Below are 19,224 nucleotides of genomic sequence, written 5' to 3'. Positions count from 1 at the left end.
ATGTGGAAGTAAAACAGCACAGTGGGAGGTTTCTCTGAACTTTATCAGCGCTGCATGGCTGCCAATTAGGAGGCCATAGTGCTCAAATTAAAAGGCTTTCACGCAACAGTGATTGACTGATCTGCACTTGGATTTTGTCTGTGAAATTAAGTGGTACATTTTTCATGGTCCAATGCTCTAACATAGGCCTGGACTTGTTATGCACCCACTTCCATTATTCATACACTGTAATCTAGAATTGTTCTATGCTGGCACATGGAAGTGACCATAATGGAGCTCAGCACAAATTCTATCAGGAAGACCTCTAAATAACTGCAATCACCACTATCTCTTCCTAAAACTATTCAGCTGTTAAGAGGCGTTCACTTTTCAGTAAACCAACCAAAATTGGCCACAAAATTCATGATCCAATCACAGCATGACATCCTGCTTTAAATGTCTTCTCTCCTTGCTATCAGCTGTCTTTTCAGGTAAACGTGCAACCCTCCTCCTCCCCTTCCACCTCCGGACATCGTCAACCACGGCAACCTGAGTCCCTTTCCGGCAAACAGTTCGGTCTCCGGGTTCCTTCTCCACCATCACCAGTGTTTAGTCTCCATCAGGGGGAATATGTCTGGCTTCTCTACCCCTTTAAAATATTTTTAACGATGGAGTCTAATCCCCAAAGACTCTGTACATTTCATATTATGCTTATGTACAATACATCTTTTGCATATCTGCAACGAAGTCTCTCCTGATTGAAATACCTGTTACTGAGAAGCTTGCATCTTTATTCTCTGAAGGTCTAGTTATATAACATGTATGCAGCGGTGTTAGGTAGCCAGTTGTAGAGCCAGGGGATAGTTACCAGTCAGGAGTTATACAAAAAGACACACACACACACACACACACACACACACACACACACACGGTCAGTCAGGGGTCATTGTGAAATAAAACTATCAAATAAAATTAATGTTGAGCTGATGAGTCGTCTGTAGCTCTGCTCCCCAGATGCACTTCTCTAATTTAGGATTAAAAAAATAATCTATTTGTAAAGTAAATAGCATCTGCCGGAAGCTGTCAGTATGGGATTTGCAGTTCAGCTAAAGCTTTTCGATGGATGCCAACTTTATAATGTAAGTGTATGTGTGTGCGTCTGTGTTCATCCTTGAAAGTGAGTTGCCTAGAGGCTGAGCATCCTTTAGTGGCTGCATTGAGACGAAACACAGAAGTAGATTTGGAGGAGGATTCGGACATCCTCGCTTCCCTCTTCATTCCCTCGCTCTCTCTCTCACTCCCCTGGATGAACATAAAAACCAGCTAAGATCATCTGAAGGTTGACTTTCAGCATATATCAGTGGTCTGTAAACATTCCCTAAAGGGTCTACCTGCCGCATAAAAACAGAAAAATACACTGACCTCAGTAACCAGCGTCCTCCAACACAAACGTGCTCTTTAGAAGCTGGAAACAGTTATTTTTTGTTGGACTCTATAACCTGTGGGGATTCAAGAAATTACATACAATTATTGTTATTCCAAATTGTTGTTATGCAATAATTTGATGGAAAATGCAATTACACATATGTCTTCTGTTTTATTACTTTTCATTTTTATCTGAAAGGGACATTAAGAAATGTATGGATTTGTTCAAAAGCAGAGGTCAGACCAGCCAAAAAGTGATACATACTTCAGACCTATACTACTTTCTTATAGATTACTTTAGCAATCTTGTACTTCGTGTATCTTTAACTGTGGCAAAAACAGAAATTATACAACAGCTCTGAATGTTCCTGCTTGCAGGTGTTGACAAAATCCAGTCAAAAGAACAACAAAGTGTTTTGACAATTGTTCAGGAGAGAAAGAACAAAACGGCCTCCACAATACTGTTGTCCTCTCTAATCCAACATTTGATAAGTGCACAAAAAAAATACAGTTACATAACCTTACATGTTACTAAATATCTCTCAGAGCAGAAAGTCACTGTGATATGCTTGATATTGTGAGGTAATTCACATCTCACTCGCAGACACACACACCCATTTCATACACATCACAAAAAATCCATATGTGTATATGTGCTGCACATGTACTGTATGTTTAAACAAAGAAGGAAAGAAAAGAAAAGGAGAAAAAAAAAACATGCATGCAAAGGCATGAACGCATGCAAATATCCACAGTGTATTTATACACATACATTTACTCGTTATTATGTACTGTATATCTTGACTAACAAGCTGTTTTGACATCATCACAAAAACATTATTTTGCGATCTGTGGAAAACTAAAAAATAATTACCCAACTTTCCGTACTTTCTATTTCAAGCAATACAACAATACCCAGCATCCTGTCACTTTGGATCCAGCTTCCTGTTATGATGCAGTCACCACACCTAATGAGCGGTGGACATGCCCGTCCTGAGGTCCCCCGCCTATGTGTGAATAAAGTTTTTCCCACGAATTGAGAAATCAAACAAATCTAATCTCACATCAACCAATCATTCAAACAAGTATTTGCGATTGAGAGTAAAAAGCATAATTGAACAGGCAGAACTAATCAGCTATTCAGCATGTCACAGTACACAGTGACATCTTTGAACCCTCTGTGACGCACATGCCGGATTCATTTACTGTCACATTTTAAAATATTAGATGCTCTCAAACATTTGCTGAGTCACCCAGATGGCTTTAATCTCGTCACCTTGTCAATCATTAGATATGCACCGTTATTTGTCCCACTGCCAGCAGGTAATGTTTTGAGTGATGTGGTATTAGTGATGATTCATAAATTCAATAGTTCATTATCTTAGCAGTGATTATTAATACTCTCGCTGAACATCATTTTACTGCCATATCATTGTGGTTATTATAAGATCCGTACACACTTTTTCCTCACTTATTTGTGGATGCTTTTTAGCTCACCTAAAAACAAAAGTGTTGTTGACTATATGTCCAGTTGCAGGAGAGTAAAAGAGGTTGCCACTCCGATTAGCCTTCGTGGGTAGTAAAAATACAGCATGATGGAATATGAAGACGCTGATAACACTGTTTACCGTCCATACAAGACTGTGAAGATAAAAAGAAAAAGATCCCTGTAAGGGCAGGCATCCATATTCAGAAGTGACTAGTGGTTGTGTTGCTCTCGCTGCCTCAATCCTCTTACCTTCCTGTTTTCTTCTAAGGAGGCTTTTCAGGCTGGTTGTGAGCAGAACCCACTGCTTCATTATGTAATGTTCCAGGAATAAATGGCCTGAGGTGGTGTGTGAAAACCTTGTCTCAGTTTGCAGGTGATTTGTTACAAACATTTTTATCAGGGAATTCAGCAGTGGAAATTCAGCCAGGACTATATGTGATTAGTCTATATGCATAAGCATTTTTTAATAATTTGTGTGTGCGTTTCAGGATCCTTGTGTGTATTTGTGGGAGATAGATACAAGGAAGTGGGAGAGGACTCTGTGTGTGTGTGTGTGTGTGTGTGTGTGTGTGTCTGTGTGTGTGTCACAGCCACACTGTGATTCGCATGTTCTTTTTTCTGAGATCACACATCTTTTCACATCTCTCACCTTCTTCAAGTGTTGCTATTGCTGTCAGTAGGCTTGGCAAGTCTGGATAATTACATGACTGCTGACCTTTATTGTGTCCCAAACAAACAAGATTTCCCTCAGCTGCACTGAAATTTTAAAGCATGACCGGGTAAACGAAGCCTCGAAGGTCAGCCATGTCATCACATTCCCTGACGGAAATTTCACTTCAAATTTCAGCTGCAGTTTGGCATGGCTTTTTATCAGGGAAGTCGCTTAGGCTCAAAGGGCAATTAACATATCAGCAATTAGAACTATTTTAATTGGGCTTTTTCCTTCTTTTTTTTAAATGTTGGCTCTTTTTATTTCAAATAATTTAGCAGGCATGCTGTAATTTCTGTAGATCATTAAAATAGCCTTGAATATGTTTAAGCTGAAACTGATCAACTTATTGCAGCTGCTCGCTGAATTGAAATGAGGTGTATATGAAGGGCTTCATCTTTGACACAGAGCTGTAATGGTGGTGTGTACACATTCAGCAGAGGAAGGAGCTTTTAAAACTCACTTCCAAGAGCCGAGAGAATAGGCTTCCTGCAAAAAACACTTCAGTAAATGAGATCCTCCATCTCATTTTAAGGGAAAGAATACATTTGTAGCTGGTTAAAGTGGGTTATGTTCAAGGTGTTTGGTGTGATTTGGTTAACTTCCTTGTTGACTGGTAGCTGCGGTTCAAAATGAAAAATGGATGAGAAAGAACATGCAACACGTGATTATGAGGGCAAATCAAGTCTTGTTTTATTTTATGTAGTGGGATCAGTTCACTATGGAAACGTTCTTCCAATATAATATATATTTCCCCAGGAAACAAAAATCACCTCATTTACACTCAGCAAGTGAAGCAATGAGTAATAACCCACTGATGAGAGATTATATGTTCATTGTAATACACTTTTAAACATCAGATGACGTAGCTAGATTAGAGGGAACATGGGTCCTGAATGCTCTACTTATGTGATTTAATTAATTTAATCTTTTAGATATGGGATATTTACAATGAGAATAAGACCGAAAGGCAGTGCAATGCTGATAACATTTACAAGTGTATTACAATTGCTCAGTGAATGAATGAAATTAATGAACTAAACAGACAGTTAGGCCTGAGGATCTGGCACAGAAAAAGCCATCTTGTTACCAAAATCCAATCTGAAGGCTGCTTTGTAGTTTTGTGAGGCGTTTGGTCACAAATTAAGTTTTGGACAAGTACAAATTTTGACATGCTGGTTGCACTACAAGACAAACCAGGGCATCACTAATGTCATTATATTTCAGATGCATGGCCAGCCCACCAACATGACTGCCAGCATTAGAACCACTAGAAAACTACATCAAAATATGTAAATTCCCTGGTTGAGGTTAGGCATTTACCTTCAATGGTTAGGGTCTGGAAAGCCCATTGGTCAGGAGATGGGTTAAAAACATAGACTTTATAAAAGGTTAAAAACAAGTCAGGGTTTCCGGTATGGATCATGTAGTGACAGTGAACTACCTCTTTGAAGCCTCGAGTTTGGCATTTTGGCAATCACAAGGTAGCTACGCCCTAAAGCATACCCTGCTTTATAGTCTATTTCACTCTAAATGGGACCATAATTTACAAAACGAACATTTATTGAAGACTTGAAATTAGCGATTTAGATCATAAACTCATTAGGAAAATGTTTACTGAGGTAATAAATGAAGTGAGAATAGGGTCATTTTATCATAGACTTCTATACAATCTGGCTTCTTTTTGAAACCTGTGGAGTCGTCCCCTGCTGGTAATTAGAAATAATGCAGGTTTAAGGCTTCACTTTTCATGCCCGGACCGTACAGGTCTAACACCCTGTCACACCACTTTACTAATGCAATTTAGCAACTATATTTTATTAGTTATGTTTTCAGTGCAAAAGTGTTTTGTGCGATCTGACCTATTAGCCATGCTAGCAGTGTGGCTCGATGGCAATGGTCTGTGTGTCCACTTATTTGGTCCAGACTGAAGCTTAAGTTGTAGGCTACTTTGTATTGTGTGCCAATTAGCAAATGTTAGCATGCTAAACTAAGATAGTGAACATGGTCAACATTATACCCTATAAACATCAACATGTTGACATAGTCATTATGACCATGTTAGCATGCTGATGTTAGCATTTAGCTCTAAGCACTTACTGTGCTTACATGTCCACCCAGAGCTGCTAGCATGGCTGTAGAATCTTATTCTTGTTTTAAATATGCTTTAAATACATGAATAAGTTTTTACACTTCTGACACAAAGAAGGTTGTCTGATACCACATTAAGTGATTTAAAATTAGGCTTCATGGTCCCTGTCCTCAAGTGGCAGCTGTGGAAATAAAGTAATTTACCTCGAAGCAATTCTTGTTAACTCTTAATCTATACAATTAACCACTTCTCTGACTCTGCTGTGTACACATTCCCAGCCCTTGAAAGTTAAGTATTAGTATTCAAGGTATCCCTCTGCATCCTGCCACCAGGCCAAGTGCTCATTAGAGCATTAATTTTGAATTAGACTTTGGCCTCGTTCCCTGTTATATTTTTGCGTCAGTCTGTGTAGTGCAGTTGTGCCCTTTAATTATCATGGAAAACATCTCTATTTATTAAACGTGCACATTTTGGTGGCACACAATGTTGCTCTCTCAGATATCCTGGAAGGAAACTCATCTACTGGTATGAAAAATAGGAGAAAGAAATAGAGGACAATTTATGATATTTTTATCTTTACTTTTTATCATGATTGATTCACTAGTATTTTTTTCTATTAGCTGAAAATCTTTTTGATAAAATCTCCTAAAGGTCACAGATTAAAGCTACAACACAAACTGTTAGTGCATACAGAACAAATAGTAGACCACAAAATGAGCATGTTTTTTTTTATTTCATACAGCAAGATTAGGCTTTTATGTGAACTTTATTTTAATAGAATCTTAAGAGCTACGCATCTGGCAGATGGTATCATTTGTAGCATAACCAAGGCTTCCACTTGAACAGAAGTTGTAACTCACAAGCTTCAAACATCCATGCAATGAATCCTGTGCTATAAAAATAATTAATGTTTTTACTTTTTTTATTTAGCATTGGTAGATTGTGCTTGATTAGAGTAACTAGGTCCACAAGAGAACAAGATGAAGCCCCATCCCTAAGCCACAGTAGCAGGATATGGCAAAAGTATCTTTTCAGTCCTGACAAATCCAGTAGCTGTCCAGCAAAGGATGCTGTTGTGACATCCATCAGCCTTTGAGGTCACAGATTGCAGAGTGAGTCATCGGGCTCTGGTCCACCATCACTCTCTGGACCTGGCACGCTATGTCAGTTAAATGAACCTTGTTAGGGGTACTGTGCTGCTCCTGAATATGATGGTAGCATGTGTGGCAGGCATGGCCTAAACATCTAAAGAGCATGACATGGATGTGGACAGCGAGTGAGGAGGTGGTTGTTGGATACTTTTCAGACAGTGTCCTTGTGTTACCCTTCCTTGTCTAACTTTGTGAAAACTCTCTCTTTTGCTGTCTCTTTCATGTTCTTGCGTGACAGCTGACACCTGCTGGTTCTGTAAGCTGTTTCACTTCACCCCTCTTCTTCCACTACTTCTTCCACTACCTGCCTCTCTCTCCTTCTCTCTCCTTTCGTCACGTTTCATTTCCATGAGATGGGACCCTCTGCTATGACCACCTGCTGTTTTTTGGGGATGTTTAGCCCTTTTCCCTTGCCATGCAAAGTATCTAAGTATTTACAATGTTGTACTTGGACTTGAATCAGTATGCCCATTTTATGCTGTTTGATACTTAGCCTATATACCCTTATATACACTACCGGTCAAAAGTTTGGGGTCACTTAGAAATTTCCATTCCACTCCATTATAGACAGAATACCAGCTGCATTGTTTTTTTTAACCAGTTTTCAGATTAAATGATGTGCTTACATAATTGCAAAAGGGTTTTCCAATGTTTTCTCAGTTAGTCTTTTAAAATGATATCAGATTAGTAAACAGAATGTGCCTTTGGAACATTGGATGAATGGTTGCTGATAATGGGCAATGTAGATATTGCATTAGAGGGAAATATTTACTTTTTACTCAACAGTACATTTATTTAACAAATATGGTTACGAGTTACTTTCCAGATTAAGTATTACATAAAAAAATACATGATAAGCATCTCAAATATAATGCATTATTAAAAATAAACCAGTGGCTCCCAACCTTTTTTGACTTTTTGTGACCATTTACAAAAAAAAGCAGTTCCAACAATCAGTGATTTTCCTTCAAAAAATTATCCAATATTTCACAAAAAAAGCAAAGATTAGAGAAAACTGAAAATATGTAATTTATAAAATATAAAATTAGTAGTAGAACTTAACTCTAATAATCACTTTAACCTGTGACTCTTTGGACGGGACTAGGCCAAAAATGGGAGTCGTTTGGAATTTGTCAGTGGGTCAAGTACTTTTACTTTGACTCTTTCAGTATATTTAGCTGATAATATAACAATATAAAGTACTTTTTACTTCAGAAGCTCTGGGTACTTCTTCCACCATAACACAGCCTACCTGTTTTCCTTTTGTAAGTAGTGATTTCTAGGCATGATAATAAGCTCAGGGTCCTGACAGAAAAAACTGTGCTCAGTGAAGGAAACTACGGCCAACTACATTATTGTTGAATACACCTCTTGTGTAGTATGACTTAGCCAGCAGGCTGACAGTTTGAAACATTATTCCTCCCTTGAAAACTCCTATCACTTTGTGCCAAGATTGTACAATATTTGGTATTTATTTATAGCTCTTTGGGGAGTTATGCAAACACTAGATTTGTCTCGAGGTATTAATGACGTTGATTGCACGCTCAAAACAGTTAAGACAGTGTTCCTGAGAGACTGGGGATTTTTCCACAGAAGACATTGATCTCCAATTCCTTATTTAAATTGTATTCATTATCTGCTAAATGTGCTACGATAGCAGATATGAACTCTGACCTACTTCAGCAGAGAGTGTTTGTCCACTCCTCTCAGTGTCACAGAGACCCTGGACTGTCTGGCTGGGACCGGATAGGATAAATTAAGTTGTCAGCTCCTCAGTACAGAGTCGTATAGGTCCTCCTCTTGCTGTAATCTCCTATCTGAGACTGAAACTTCTTGTCCTCAGGTTGACTGATGATTCTATTGCTGTTATCAACCTTTTCTGCTCAGGCTTGTTGTTGAACAATGATATTTTCTTTTGTACTCTATGTCCCAGGAGAACCCTTCCACTTAAAGTATACGTGCTTCTCTGTGTGCAAAGTAAGTGTCATGCCTAGAGGCAAATGCTCGTTCACTGATTCTGTTCTTTAAAAATGTCTGGAACTTTAAGATAAGACTTGTTTTCATAACTCTTGAAAATAAACTTTGTGGAGTTGTGATGTTTTTCACTGCACACTCATGATAGATACTGCTCCCATCATGCTTTGCTATACCTGTCCTTGTGGGCTTCCATATTCTATCTGAGAATCTCTGCTGATACTGCCCAAAATTAAGGAAAACGTAATTTGTCGTATCAGCTGATAAAGACTGAAACTTTAACCACACAGGGATTTTGTAGATTGTCAATCTATGTGCAGTGCACTCAACAGACAGACAACAAGCTGCAGTTCAATCAGGAGAGACTTCGTTTAGAGTGAACAATCAATTTTAATTCAAGTGCATGATGAATAGAATTTGAAAAGAGTCTTTGGCAATTACACTCCATTGTGGGCTGGTATATTTCAGGGACTTGTGATCCTGTGATTAGTTCAGGATATTTCCTCCTGGGGTCTAAACACTGCTGGTGGTGGTGAAGAGAGTTGCTGAAGACCTGATGATGGAATATGGAGCAGGACTGGGTGGTTATATGGAGGTAAAGAGTGGAGGTAAAGGGGTGGAGAAGGGTCACATCTGTTCGTACTGAAATGACAACTGACAGCAGAAGAGAGGAGAAGGGATTTTAAAGTTTGACAGCAAGGATGTGATTGGCTAAGAGAGATTGGTTGGACTACATAGATTGAACGCCCACAGAGTACAAGCCGGACAGAGATGAGAATGAATGAGTGAGTCTACCTGACTGAACTTAACTATACTCAAAGTGAGTCTTGTAGACCTGTCCTTCACTGTTGCCTCAGCAAGAGAATCAAACGTTTATGCACAGAAAACTCAAGCGACAACCTGAGAATTTCTCTCTTGAAAAATGTTTTAGGAGAACTGACAGGAATAGTTTTGTGAAATAAGCTTATACGGTCTCTTCCCAAAAGTTAGATGAAAAGATTTGTATTACTCTCATATCTGTCCATTAAATATAAAGGTACACTCAGTAGAAGTTTAGTTCAGCTTAGCACAAAGACTGGAAACAGAGGAAAACAGCTAGCGTGGCTCTGTCCAAAATCCACCAACCGGCACTTATAAAGCTTACTAATTGACACAATATATCCTGTAATCCATACAAAGACTGACAGGTAAAAACCGTTTATGAATTTTGATTTCACAACCTGCCTTGAAAAGATAGACTTGCACAGTTTTCTATTTTCAGTCCAATGCTATTCACAGATCTCCTCAAACATGTCTGTCTAAAGCCAGCTGGCCTCATGTCAGATATCACTGGTTCCCAATGCAAGTAACTAATGAGTACTGCAGACGTGCTTTTGTTCACCTTTTAAAACAGGAAACTGCATGCTCTGTTGCTGATAAAGTATTCCATCCTTAATCTGTGTCCATGTATGGGCAGCAGAGTGTTTGGAGGTTCATCTGGGATTTTAAATATCACTCATAGTTCCTTTAGACACCAATAATACAGACTGAATTACAAAAGTGATTAAGCATCAACCACTGTTATCATATAAGAACTTGCTACTTTTATCAGAAATTTCTAGCATGGTCTTTTTCAGAATTGAAAGCATTAGGACAGTACAAAAGTTGGATTTCGAAGGAACAAAAGAGACCTTTAGCAATTACATGCCCTCATTTTATTTTTTTCTCTCTCCGTAACCATCCTAATATAAAGTCTTCACATTGCTCAATAGGTGGCAGGAGGTTGTGTATGTCTGATTGCGATGACTAATCCTGCCTGATAATCCTCACAAGGTTTGCTGGTTGGAGGCATCTGAGTGAGGTTAATAGCTCCTCTCATCCAATTACATGAGAATGCAGGAGAAAGATTTACACTTATTTGAAAAACAAGCACACATTACATTACACATTATTTTTTCCTGGAATATCTCCTGTCCACAATACATGCATTTTAAAAACAAACAGAAGGTATAGAAATTGTGCTATACAAAAATGACGTGGTATTATAAACAAGGCTGTAAGCTGACAACAGTTCAGTGTGCACATTTGTTTTTTACAGCTTAAGCAATGTGCCTATATAACAATTACAGTGTTCTTATCAACTCAACATGCAAATATGTCATGTATGTCACAGCTCTCCATCAGAAGGAAGCAGCTTTTAGTGATGCCAAACACAATTGCTACAAACTGCTCGGCTCTGTGGACATTTCTGACAAATTTCCAAAATCTTTTGCGCAACATGAGTGCACTCCAGTGGTGATGTGTGAGAATACACAATGTCACAAAACAAAGCAAACAGGTAGATTTGATGTTTATTCATTTGTGCGTTTATTAGGGCAAAGTAGGTCCATACGGCATATATGAAACACATCTGTTATGTCAGTGACTTAAGACACTTGACTTCTCCAATAACTACAGTGACTGGTATAAAACCACACCAGCATTTCATTTGTGTCTTTGAATGTTTAAAAAAAAGAAGTAATTTCCTCTTGGGGATTATTAAAGTATGTCTTCTTCTTTTTCTTCTTCTTCTTTGTTCTCTTCAAGTCAGTAACAAGTTTAATTGTTACTGTAACTAAGTTGTCGAATAACAAAAAAAAAGCAAGAAAAAGAGGTTTTCAGGAGATCCTTTTAAGTTTTTCATGTTAAGTCATCATGTTTTTTGTTTGACATATTGTTTAAATAATACAAATATCTACTCTGACATTATAGTAGCCTATATTAATTTCTCAGAATTGCACGTTTGTCAGAAAAGTAAAGGGCTTCCAATAGAAGGGTGACTGACATCATGTATCCATTAGAAACACAATGAAACAGGCCAAATACTGGGGTACAATAGTAGGAAAGAAGGTAAGGGAAATGTGATTAATGTAATTAATCTGCAATGTTGCTGCGACATGGAGCGGATTTCAACTGGTTTAATTGGATTTTTGATTAAAAGTCAAGTCAGTCATGTGTGATGAGTGGTTTGGAGGAATCAACTGAGTAAAATGTGTCAAAAACGTTTGGGTAGGGCCCAGGGCTCTTATTTTATTTAGCGGCTACGTTTCATTAGTGGACATGATGGCAGGTTGAGCCTTCACACTCCAAAACAGTAGGTGGAGATATTTGCAGGTGTGTAGCTGGTTGTGCTCCCCCCATTTAAATGTATCCGCCATACTACAGAAGAAATATGCACACAAAAAACAGGAAGTATCACATTTCAGATGTGCCAGTGACAGTTGAACCGAAGATTTTCTACAACTTCTAGCTAGCTATATCGCTTCATACCCGTCTCTGGTTGAATCAAACATAAGGACGTCATGTTACGGATGTTGTTTTTCCGATGTAACAATAGTTTAGCTAGTTGTAAGATAGCTTACGACAGTTAACTTGCGGCGTCCCGTGAATTATGAAGATACAATCATCTTCAAAGCCAAAATATTACCCAACATTAGGTGTTGAAGTTTCTGTCTCGTAGGAGAAATGGATGATGTGATCAGTCTCAGCTCCGACAGTAATGACTCTGATGTGGAAATCATCGGCTCCTTCTGTAACGTTATGACCAAAAGTGATCCACTGCCCCTCACAGCAGTGCGAGTTGACGTTGATGCCGTCAACGTCAACGTTCCAACGGTAAGCTAGCTAACAAACTCGACCGATTGTAGAACTTGTTGCTAACTAACTTTTAATGTCCTCAAGATTTCGCTGCAGCTAATAGCTAGCTAGTTAACGAACAAAAACGAGCATGTAACGTTATCTCAGTTACAGTGTGTTCACCAGCGCCAAACTCAGTCAAGTAACGTTAAGTTAGTTAAACTTCAAATATAGCTAGAGAGCTCAATTTCTACTGGCTCTTGGGCTTGTCAAGGTGAGGGTAAGTTATATCAGATTAAAAAGTTAACAGGAGCCATGGAAATATAACAAAGCCCAAGATGTGCTGTTCGTCATATTATATTACACAAACAAAACTTAATTGAACAAAACTTTGTTTTGGCACTGTGTCTGGTCTGTACCCACAAGCATATTGTGGTGAAATTACTTTTCCATTATGATCTGAATGCTAGCTACAAGTGTGCCTTTGAGCTGCTAGTATCATCTACCCCTGGCTAGCATAAATCAATGTGTTAAAAAGATAATGATAAATAATGTATACATTTTTATACAGCATGATATGCTGTATTGTTTGTGTTCTAAATGTAATATTGTATCAATACTTTACTCATTGTTAAAGTTATAAACATTCAGCAGACAGGAAGTAAAAAGTTTTTGTCCTAGACTTGTTTCTGCACCAGTAGCTAATGTTAACGTTAGCTAGCTACATTCCCCAAAATCACTACAATATTGCTTTACCCAACTTGTTATGAGGGGTTTAGCTAGTCTAAAAACGATGCCCATTCTAATAAATAGGTTAAATTGGTTAAACCCAACATTTACATACACATAATATGACGCCAACTCTGCAAGTTGTGTAGTCGTCGTTTCGACTTGAGGGGGCATTCACGTGAATTGTTTTTTTCCCCGGTCGGGAACTAATTTTTCAAATTATTCCGACGCCACATGAAAGCAGCATAACATTAACTAACATTGCCATACATACATTTCTATTTTGACATAAGGCTGTCCTGCTCATTGATGGCAAAATCTCTGACAGTTGACATCTGTATACCTTCTCAGAATTGTAAGATTTAATCTTAAAATACAAGCTTGACAACGTCATACACTTTTACCTTATTGGCCAACACAAAAATGGTCAATAGGCGCTTTCTCTTCTTTTATAGCTACCTGTAAAAGTGTCATGAGGGAGTTATGAAAGTAAATCAGTTAAGTTACATCAAAACCAAAGCTTCTGTGTGTGCCATTGGCCATTTAAAGATAATACTGAATCTGGCCTTTTTATTCACTAGCTGACAGGTTGTCATAATCCATAGTGAAAGGGTCATAACTGGGTCAATTTCTTGAGACATTGCAATATTCAGAGAGTAGATCCATACAAATTATGGAGAGTGTGATCAGATCTTCTACATGTATCATATGATTTCACACACATACCATGTTTAAGAACAGCAATGCTATAGTAGCACTGTGACGTATGGTGAGACAAAATAATGATATTCCTTTGAATAGGTGAGGGGAAATGTGTTTATACTAGGGCTGTCAATCGTTTAAAATAATTAATCGCACATTTTTTTATTTGTTGTAAATGTACTTTAACAGGGATATAATTCAATATTTTTAATGCTCTTGTCAACATGGGGGTGGACACATATATTTGCTTTATGTAATCTTTTTGTTATTATTGCAACAATGCTTAACTGACAAAATACTGTCTAGAATATTCTCAAGAATAACCTCAAAGATATTGTATGCTAAAAAAATATATGCTGAAAGCATAATATGGCAAACTCTAATACTAACACAATGTATTGTCTCACTTTACAATAAAGTTTAACTAAGAGGGGGAGGAGGGTTCTCTGTGTCAGCCGTATGCTTGGCCAGCAAGTGGTATTTGAGACTCAACGTACTCCGGTGGGAACTCAATTCACATGGACAGTATGCAAATAACTTTAGTCCTGTCGAGAGGACCAGGGGCTTTGAAACTGGGCTTTGAAACTGAACTTGCCATTCAAAAGCCCCTTTCCTGCTCAAGGAGGTTTGTTTCTGCTTGTCATCCACAACGTTTGATAATTTCTCAAACTACGGAGCGGCCCGAGGCCCAAATCACAAAGCGCGCCAGCGTTAATCACACGTCAATATAATTAGTAGCGGAATTTGCGTTAACTCGTTATTATCGCGTTCATTTTGACAGCCCTAGTTTTATCTAACAACATCAGAAGCCATACTATTCATCTCTGTAATTATGTAAGCAACCTCCTAACATATTGACATTTTCTGTTTTATTTTTCTCTTTTCTAGCTTTATATTGACCTCACAAACCCTAGATGGACTCTTCCAGAGCTGAAGATGTGCAAAAGACAAAATGCCAGTGTCTTGACAGTGGTAGACTTGACTGAGACCGACATAGAACATGGGACAAATCAGGAAACAGAGAATTTGCCACCAGATGACTCTCAAGTGAAAAAAGCACAAAGTACAAATAAAAATCAAACTTCAAACAAACAAGATTTAAAGTTACAGAAAAGCTCTTCAAGAGGCCCAACTGATTTTGCACCACAGCAGGACTGTGGCAATTCAAAGCCGAAGCAGAGATGTTTGGCTTCTCAAACACAATACGAAAAGCAGAAGGTTAAAGCACGTCTTCATGCAGCAATTGTAAAATTAAGACGATTGCCTTTTCTTGAAACTCATGTCGCAGAACTGAGGAAGTCAAGGTGTTCTGTCTATTTAAACAAAGATGGTACACAAATGTCACTGCACCCTAGTCAACCAGATAATAACACTGAAGCACCGGAATGCATTAGTAATTTGAGTAGAACTACCACATCAAATGGTCCTCCCATGGATCACTCACTGGATGAGTCTTCTCCTAAGGTGGTTGAATCTCTTGTCAGACAGGAAGAACAAGAGAACAGTAATGAATTTACAAACGCACAGTTAAATGCTAAAATATCTCCGCGTCTAAGGAGCCCAGCTGACTCTCCCCCTAAAGAGGTCTCTGTTGCAACCTCAAAGACGCACATCACTCGTGAAGAAGAGAGGGATGACGTTTGCTTATCCACGCTCATCCCCTCTCCAACATCACCGTCTTCATCTCAAGATAAAGCGCAGGGTTCTTTACATAAAGAAGTCCTCTGCTCCACACTGGAACAACTGGAATTAGACAAAGCAGATCTCTCTGATCCCTCATTCCCCCACTCTCCTACCACTGGACCAAACCCTTCTGAGCCTATTGGCCTTGACTCTATGTCTCACCAAGTCGACCCGACACCCACTTCTGAGCATACACTAGCAGAGAGTACATCTGAATGGCAGTTGGAGGAGGTTAAGGCTCATGAGCCGTCAAACAGCTCTGACTTCTTCTTTCTCCCTAGTGAACCTCCTTTGTCAACTGAGAACATGGATGACAGATCTGGGGCCGGGACAGACAGAGGGGATCTGGGCATTGACAGTCCAGTGTCTTTTCTTTGGCAAGAAGAGGGGAGTGATGGAGACGAAGACAGCAAAGAGAGCAGATTTGATATAGACTTCAGGGCGGCCAGTAGGGAGGACAGGCAATTTGTGTGCCCAGTTACACTCAAGAAAATAATGTCTGGACCAGCTCAAGCCCTGGTGAGAGACATTTCTCCAAATCTATATATTTGTATTTTTATGTTGCTCTCTTTACACACGAACTCCGCTCTGCGTTGGGCTGAACAACGCCCCTTAGCTGTGATATAACCACAATCTAACACGGTCTGTCGTGAGCCATTTCCAAAATATTATGCTAGGCTGAATGTATAGCATTTCTTTTCTCTGTTTTTTGTTTAGCTTGATGGGGAAGATGAAGATTTTGGAACTCCAGAGGTGCTTTGCCGTCAGAGTCTGAGCCTGGTTTACAGTACCATCGATGAGAACTACCCAGAGGGCACTTTGGAGCTTTTGTCTGACCTGCTACAGCCTGGTTACTATCCCCCCAGAGATATCACCTCCCACCTGCTGCGTGGCATTCTGCTCAACCCACAGTGTCCTTATCACCTGTGCGTGCAGGCTTTTAATCTGCTGATGAGGACACAGAGGTGAGGAAACCAAAGGAATAGGAGTTAACAGTAATGTATTATTTGTAGCTTTTTCTATTTACATTCTTGATCTGTCCTTTACGTCCCCTCTTCCATCTTGTCTCTCCCCTTTTCGTCTTTGAATTCAGAAATTAAAGCTCCTTTCTGATTGCAGACTCCACATGGCTGATAAAACCACAGTTCCATGGGAATGGGAGTTGTTGACCTCAGTCACGTTCAATCAGGTACTATGATGTTTATTTAAAGTACAAATAATATCAACTAACCTAAACTATGGGAGTCTGGAGGCCTGGTCAAAAAGAACAAAAGGATCCATAGGGAGCTGTCAAAAAAGAAAAAAAAAAAATGAATAAGGAGCAAAAGAAACGCACAAAAAAAAAGGCTGCTTTGTCTGGGAGAGACAGCTCCTTCTTGTCCAGCATCCCTTAAATCTGATAGCAAAATGTTTGATTATACAGTAAAGTTGGGTGATCTATCAATACACAGTACTAGCACCAGTGTTGTTGAACAAGACTTATGTTAATATATTGTGGAATTGGCTTCTTTTTTTTTCTTGTGTGCCCATATATTTAAAACATCAAAAGTCCTTCCCAAAATGTTTGCATTGTTGATATCATCATTGGTGGATGCTCACTCTGCCCTAGTAGGCAGACATATTTACAGCTGAACATCTTTTTTTGTGATTTCAGTAAACTGATCCACTGTGCCCCCTCTCGCTTCCTTAGGACCATACAAAGAGACATCGATGTGAGGTTGTGCGAATGCTCTTGGACTATGTCGTGCAGACTTTGGAGGATGACTTCCAGGCCAACCGCTCTATCTCTACCCTCCACCACTCCATCGCCAAGGCAACATTGTCATGTGATCAGCAGTTCCCTCACGTCAGGTGCATATAGTTTTTGATGAAACTGTAAGCTTTAGTTTTGTGATGCTCTTGAGTTGTATTATACTGATACTGATGGGTGTTTCTAATTATTCTACTCATTTATATAACTGGGATGGACAAAATATTAGAATCACCTCTCAGTATGCTGTGTACTCTACACATCTAAACGCGTTTAATTCAGGGGGTCAATACATGTAATCTTCTCACAGAAATGATCATTCCTACACACTGTTTTTTTTTATTCCGGCAACAGCCGTGGCCAGAGGCGTTATATTTTCGGGTTGTCCGTCCGTCCTACTCTTGTGAACGTGATATCTCAGGTACGTTAGCAGGCAGTTCTGAACACGGCCCAGCGATGAACTGATTCGTTTTTTGGTGGTCAAAGGTCAAGGTCCATGTGACCTCACCAAAACACGTTTTCTTTTGGCCATAACTCAAGAATGAATATGTTAATTATAACATTTTACACAAATTTCTAATAGGATAAAATGATGAAGTGATGACATTTATATCCAAAGTTCTTCACTGTGACATCATAATCTGCAAAGAAATGCTTTTCTGGCGATTTATATAACACCATAACTCAGGAACAGAAATGGGGATTCTGAACTTATTTCACATTTGGTTGGATACTGAATTGGTGACAACTGAATGCCCACCCTGAAACGGTGGTGATTGTATAGATCTTCTGTGCTGCTGAGTTGAAGATGTGTGTGAAGCATCCACGTTTTAGAATTTGTAGCAAATGTGCAGCAATGTCCAACGTTCTAACCAGACTGTTAAAAGGTTCTAACCTTAACAAAATAAAATATAAAAAAATCACTCTATGTCAGGGTGATCACATTATATTACATGGATAAAATACATTTTTAAATTTTTTTTATTTGTTATAGTAATACTAAGGGTGTGACGAGACACCCGGCTCACGATACGAGACGAGATTGGGTTCACGAGATCGAGACGAGACCAGATTTTAACACTATTTTACAGAAAACTTCAATGAAGAAATAAGACTGGAAAAATAGTCCTTTATTCAATCGTAAGTCACAAAATGAAAACCGAGAACTGAAAGGTTTTGCCATAAACTCAAATGACTGGCTTCTCTCCTGTATAACTAATGGCGCTTACCCACTGCTAGTACTAGCTCGACTCGACCGCGGTGCCCCGTCCTCCTTTTTCCATTGCAGATTTAGTACCGCCTCATGTGTGGGGCGAGTGTGGCTGGTCGTCATAGCAACGCCGCAGGAAACTGCCGTGACCTAAAGCGACACACACATACAGAACGTCGAAGGTGTGTTGTTTTTGAGTCTTGGCATGTGGCTGTTGCCACAGCCAGAAGACACATTTTGTTTCAAAAGAAGCTGGAGGCAGCAAAAAAACCCACCACTGGCTAAACTATTTAAAAATGGCGGTTTGTTCAGGACACCCCCGTCTGTCGCTAGCAATGATGATGTAGTGATGAGGGACGATTCTCTCCGACCAATCAGTAGTCTGCAGGTTTTCACGTCACCTTTTAGAGAGAGAGAGAGAGAGAGAGAGAGAGAGAGAGAGAGAGATTCTAACAATGGCTTTTACAGGCAGCTTTTTTCTTCAGCTATCGCTCTGCAAAAGTAAACTCAGAGTCAACTTTGGAGAACAGCCGGGGGATTTTCTATGCTAATTTCAAGGCTGCTGCTCTGCACTTGTATACTGATATTGCGAGACACTTTTTACCTCGACGCAAGATCTCGTGGGGACACACCTCTAAGTAATACCGTTGATGATGTTTTTGGTTTTCCAGGGATGTCATCAAGTGGCTCTTTTTTGCCATTATAAAATCAACAGAGCATGGGGAGAGTAAAGAAGC

At 39.2% G+C, this 19,224-nt stretch overlaps 1 protein-coding gene across 2 annotated transcripts in view; it reads left to right on the top strand.

Moving 5' to 3' along the window:
- The first annotated feature begins 12,003 nt into the window (after positions 1-12,003).
- Positions 12,004-19,224, top strand: part of simc1 (SUMO interacting motifs containing 1) — a 15,883-nt gene continuing 8,662 nt past the window's right edge. Inside the window, exons 1-6 of one of the 2 annotated variants that reach the window (XM_039812974.1) lie at positions 12,004-12,452; positions 14,733-16,046; positions 16,245-16,492; positions 16,647-16,716; positions 17,218-17,378; positions 19,159-19,224. The exon at positions 19,159-19,224 is cut by the window's right edge and continues 27 nt beyond it. In XM_039812974.1, coding sequence (XP_039668908.1) covers positions 12,303-12,452; positions 14,733-16,046; positions 16,245-16,492; positions 16,647-16,716; positions 17,218-17,378; positions 19,159-19,224 — 2,009 coding nt within the window. In that variant the 5' untranslated portion in view covers positions 12,004-12,302. The remainder of the gene's footprint in view (positions 12,453-14,732; positions 16,047-16,244; positions 16,493-16,646; positions 16,717-17,217; positions 17,379-19,158) is intronic. The other variant, XM_039812973.1, reaches the window with a different exon arrangement.

Source organism: Perca fluviatilis, chromosome 10 (genome assembly GCF_010015445.1).
Source record: "Perca fluviatilis chromosome 10, GENO_Pfluv_1.0, whole genome shotgun sequence".
NCBI classification, from domain to species: domain Eukaryota; kingdom Metazoa; phylum Chordata; class Actinopteri; order Perciformes; family Percidae; genus Perca; species Perca fluviatilis.
This window is presented reverse-complemented; position numbering and strand designations above follow the sequence as displayed.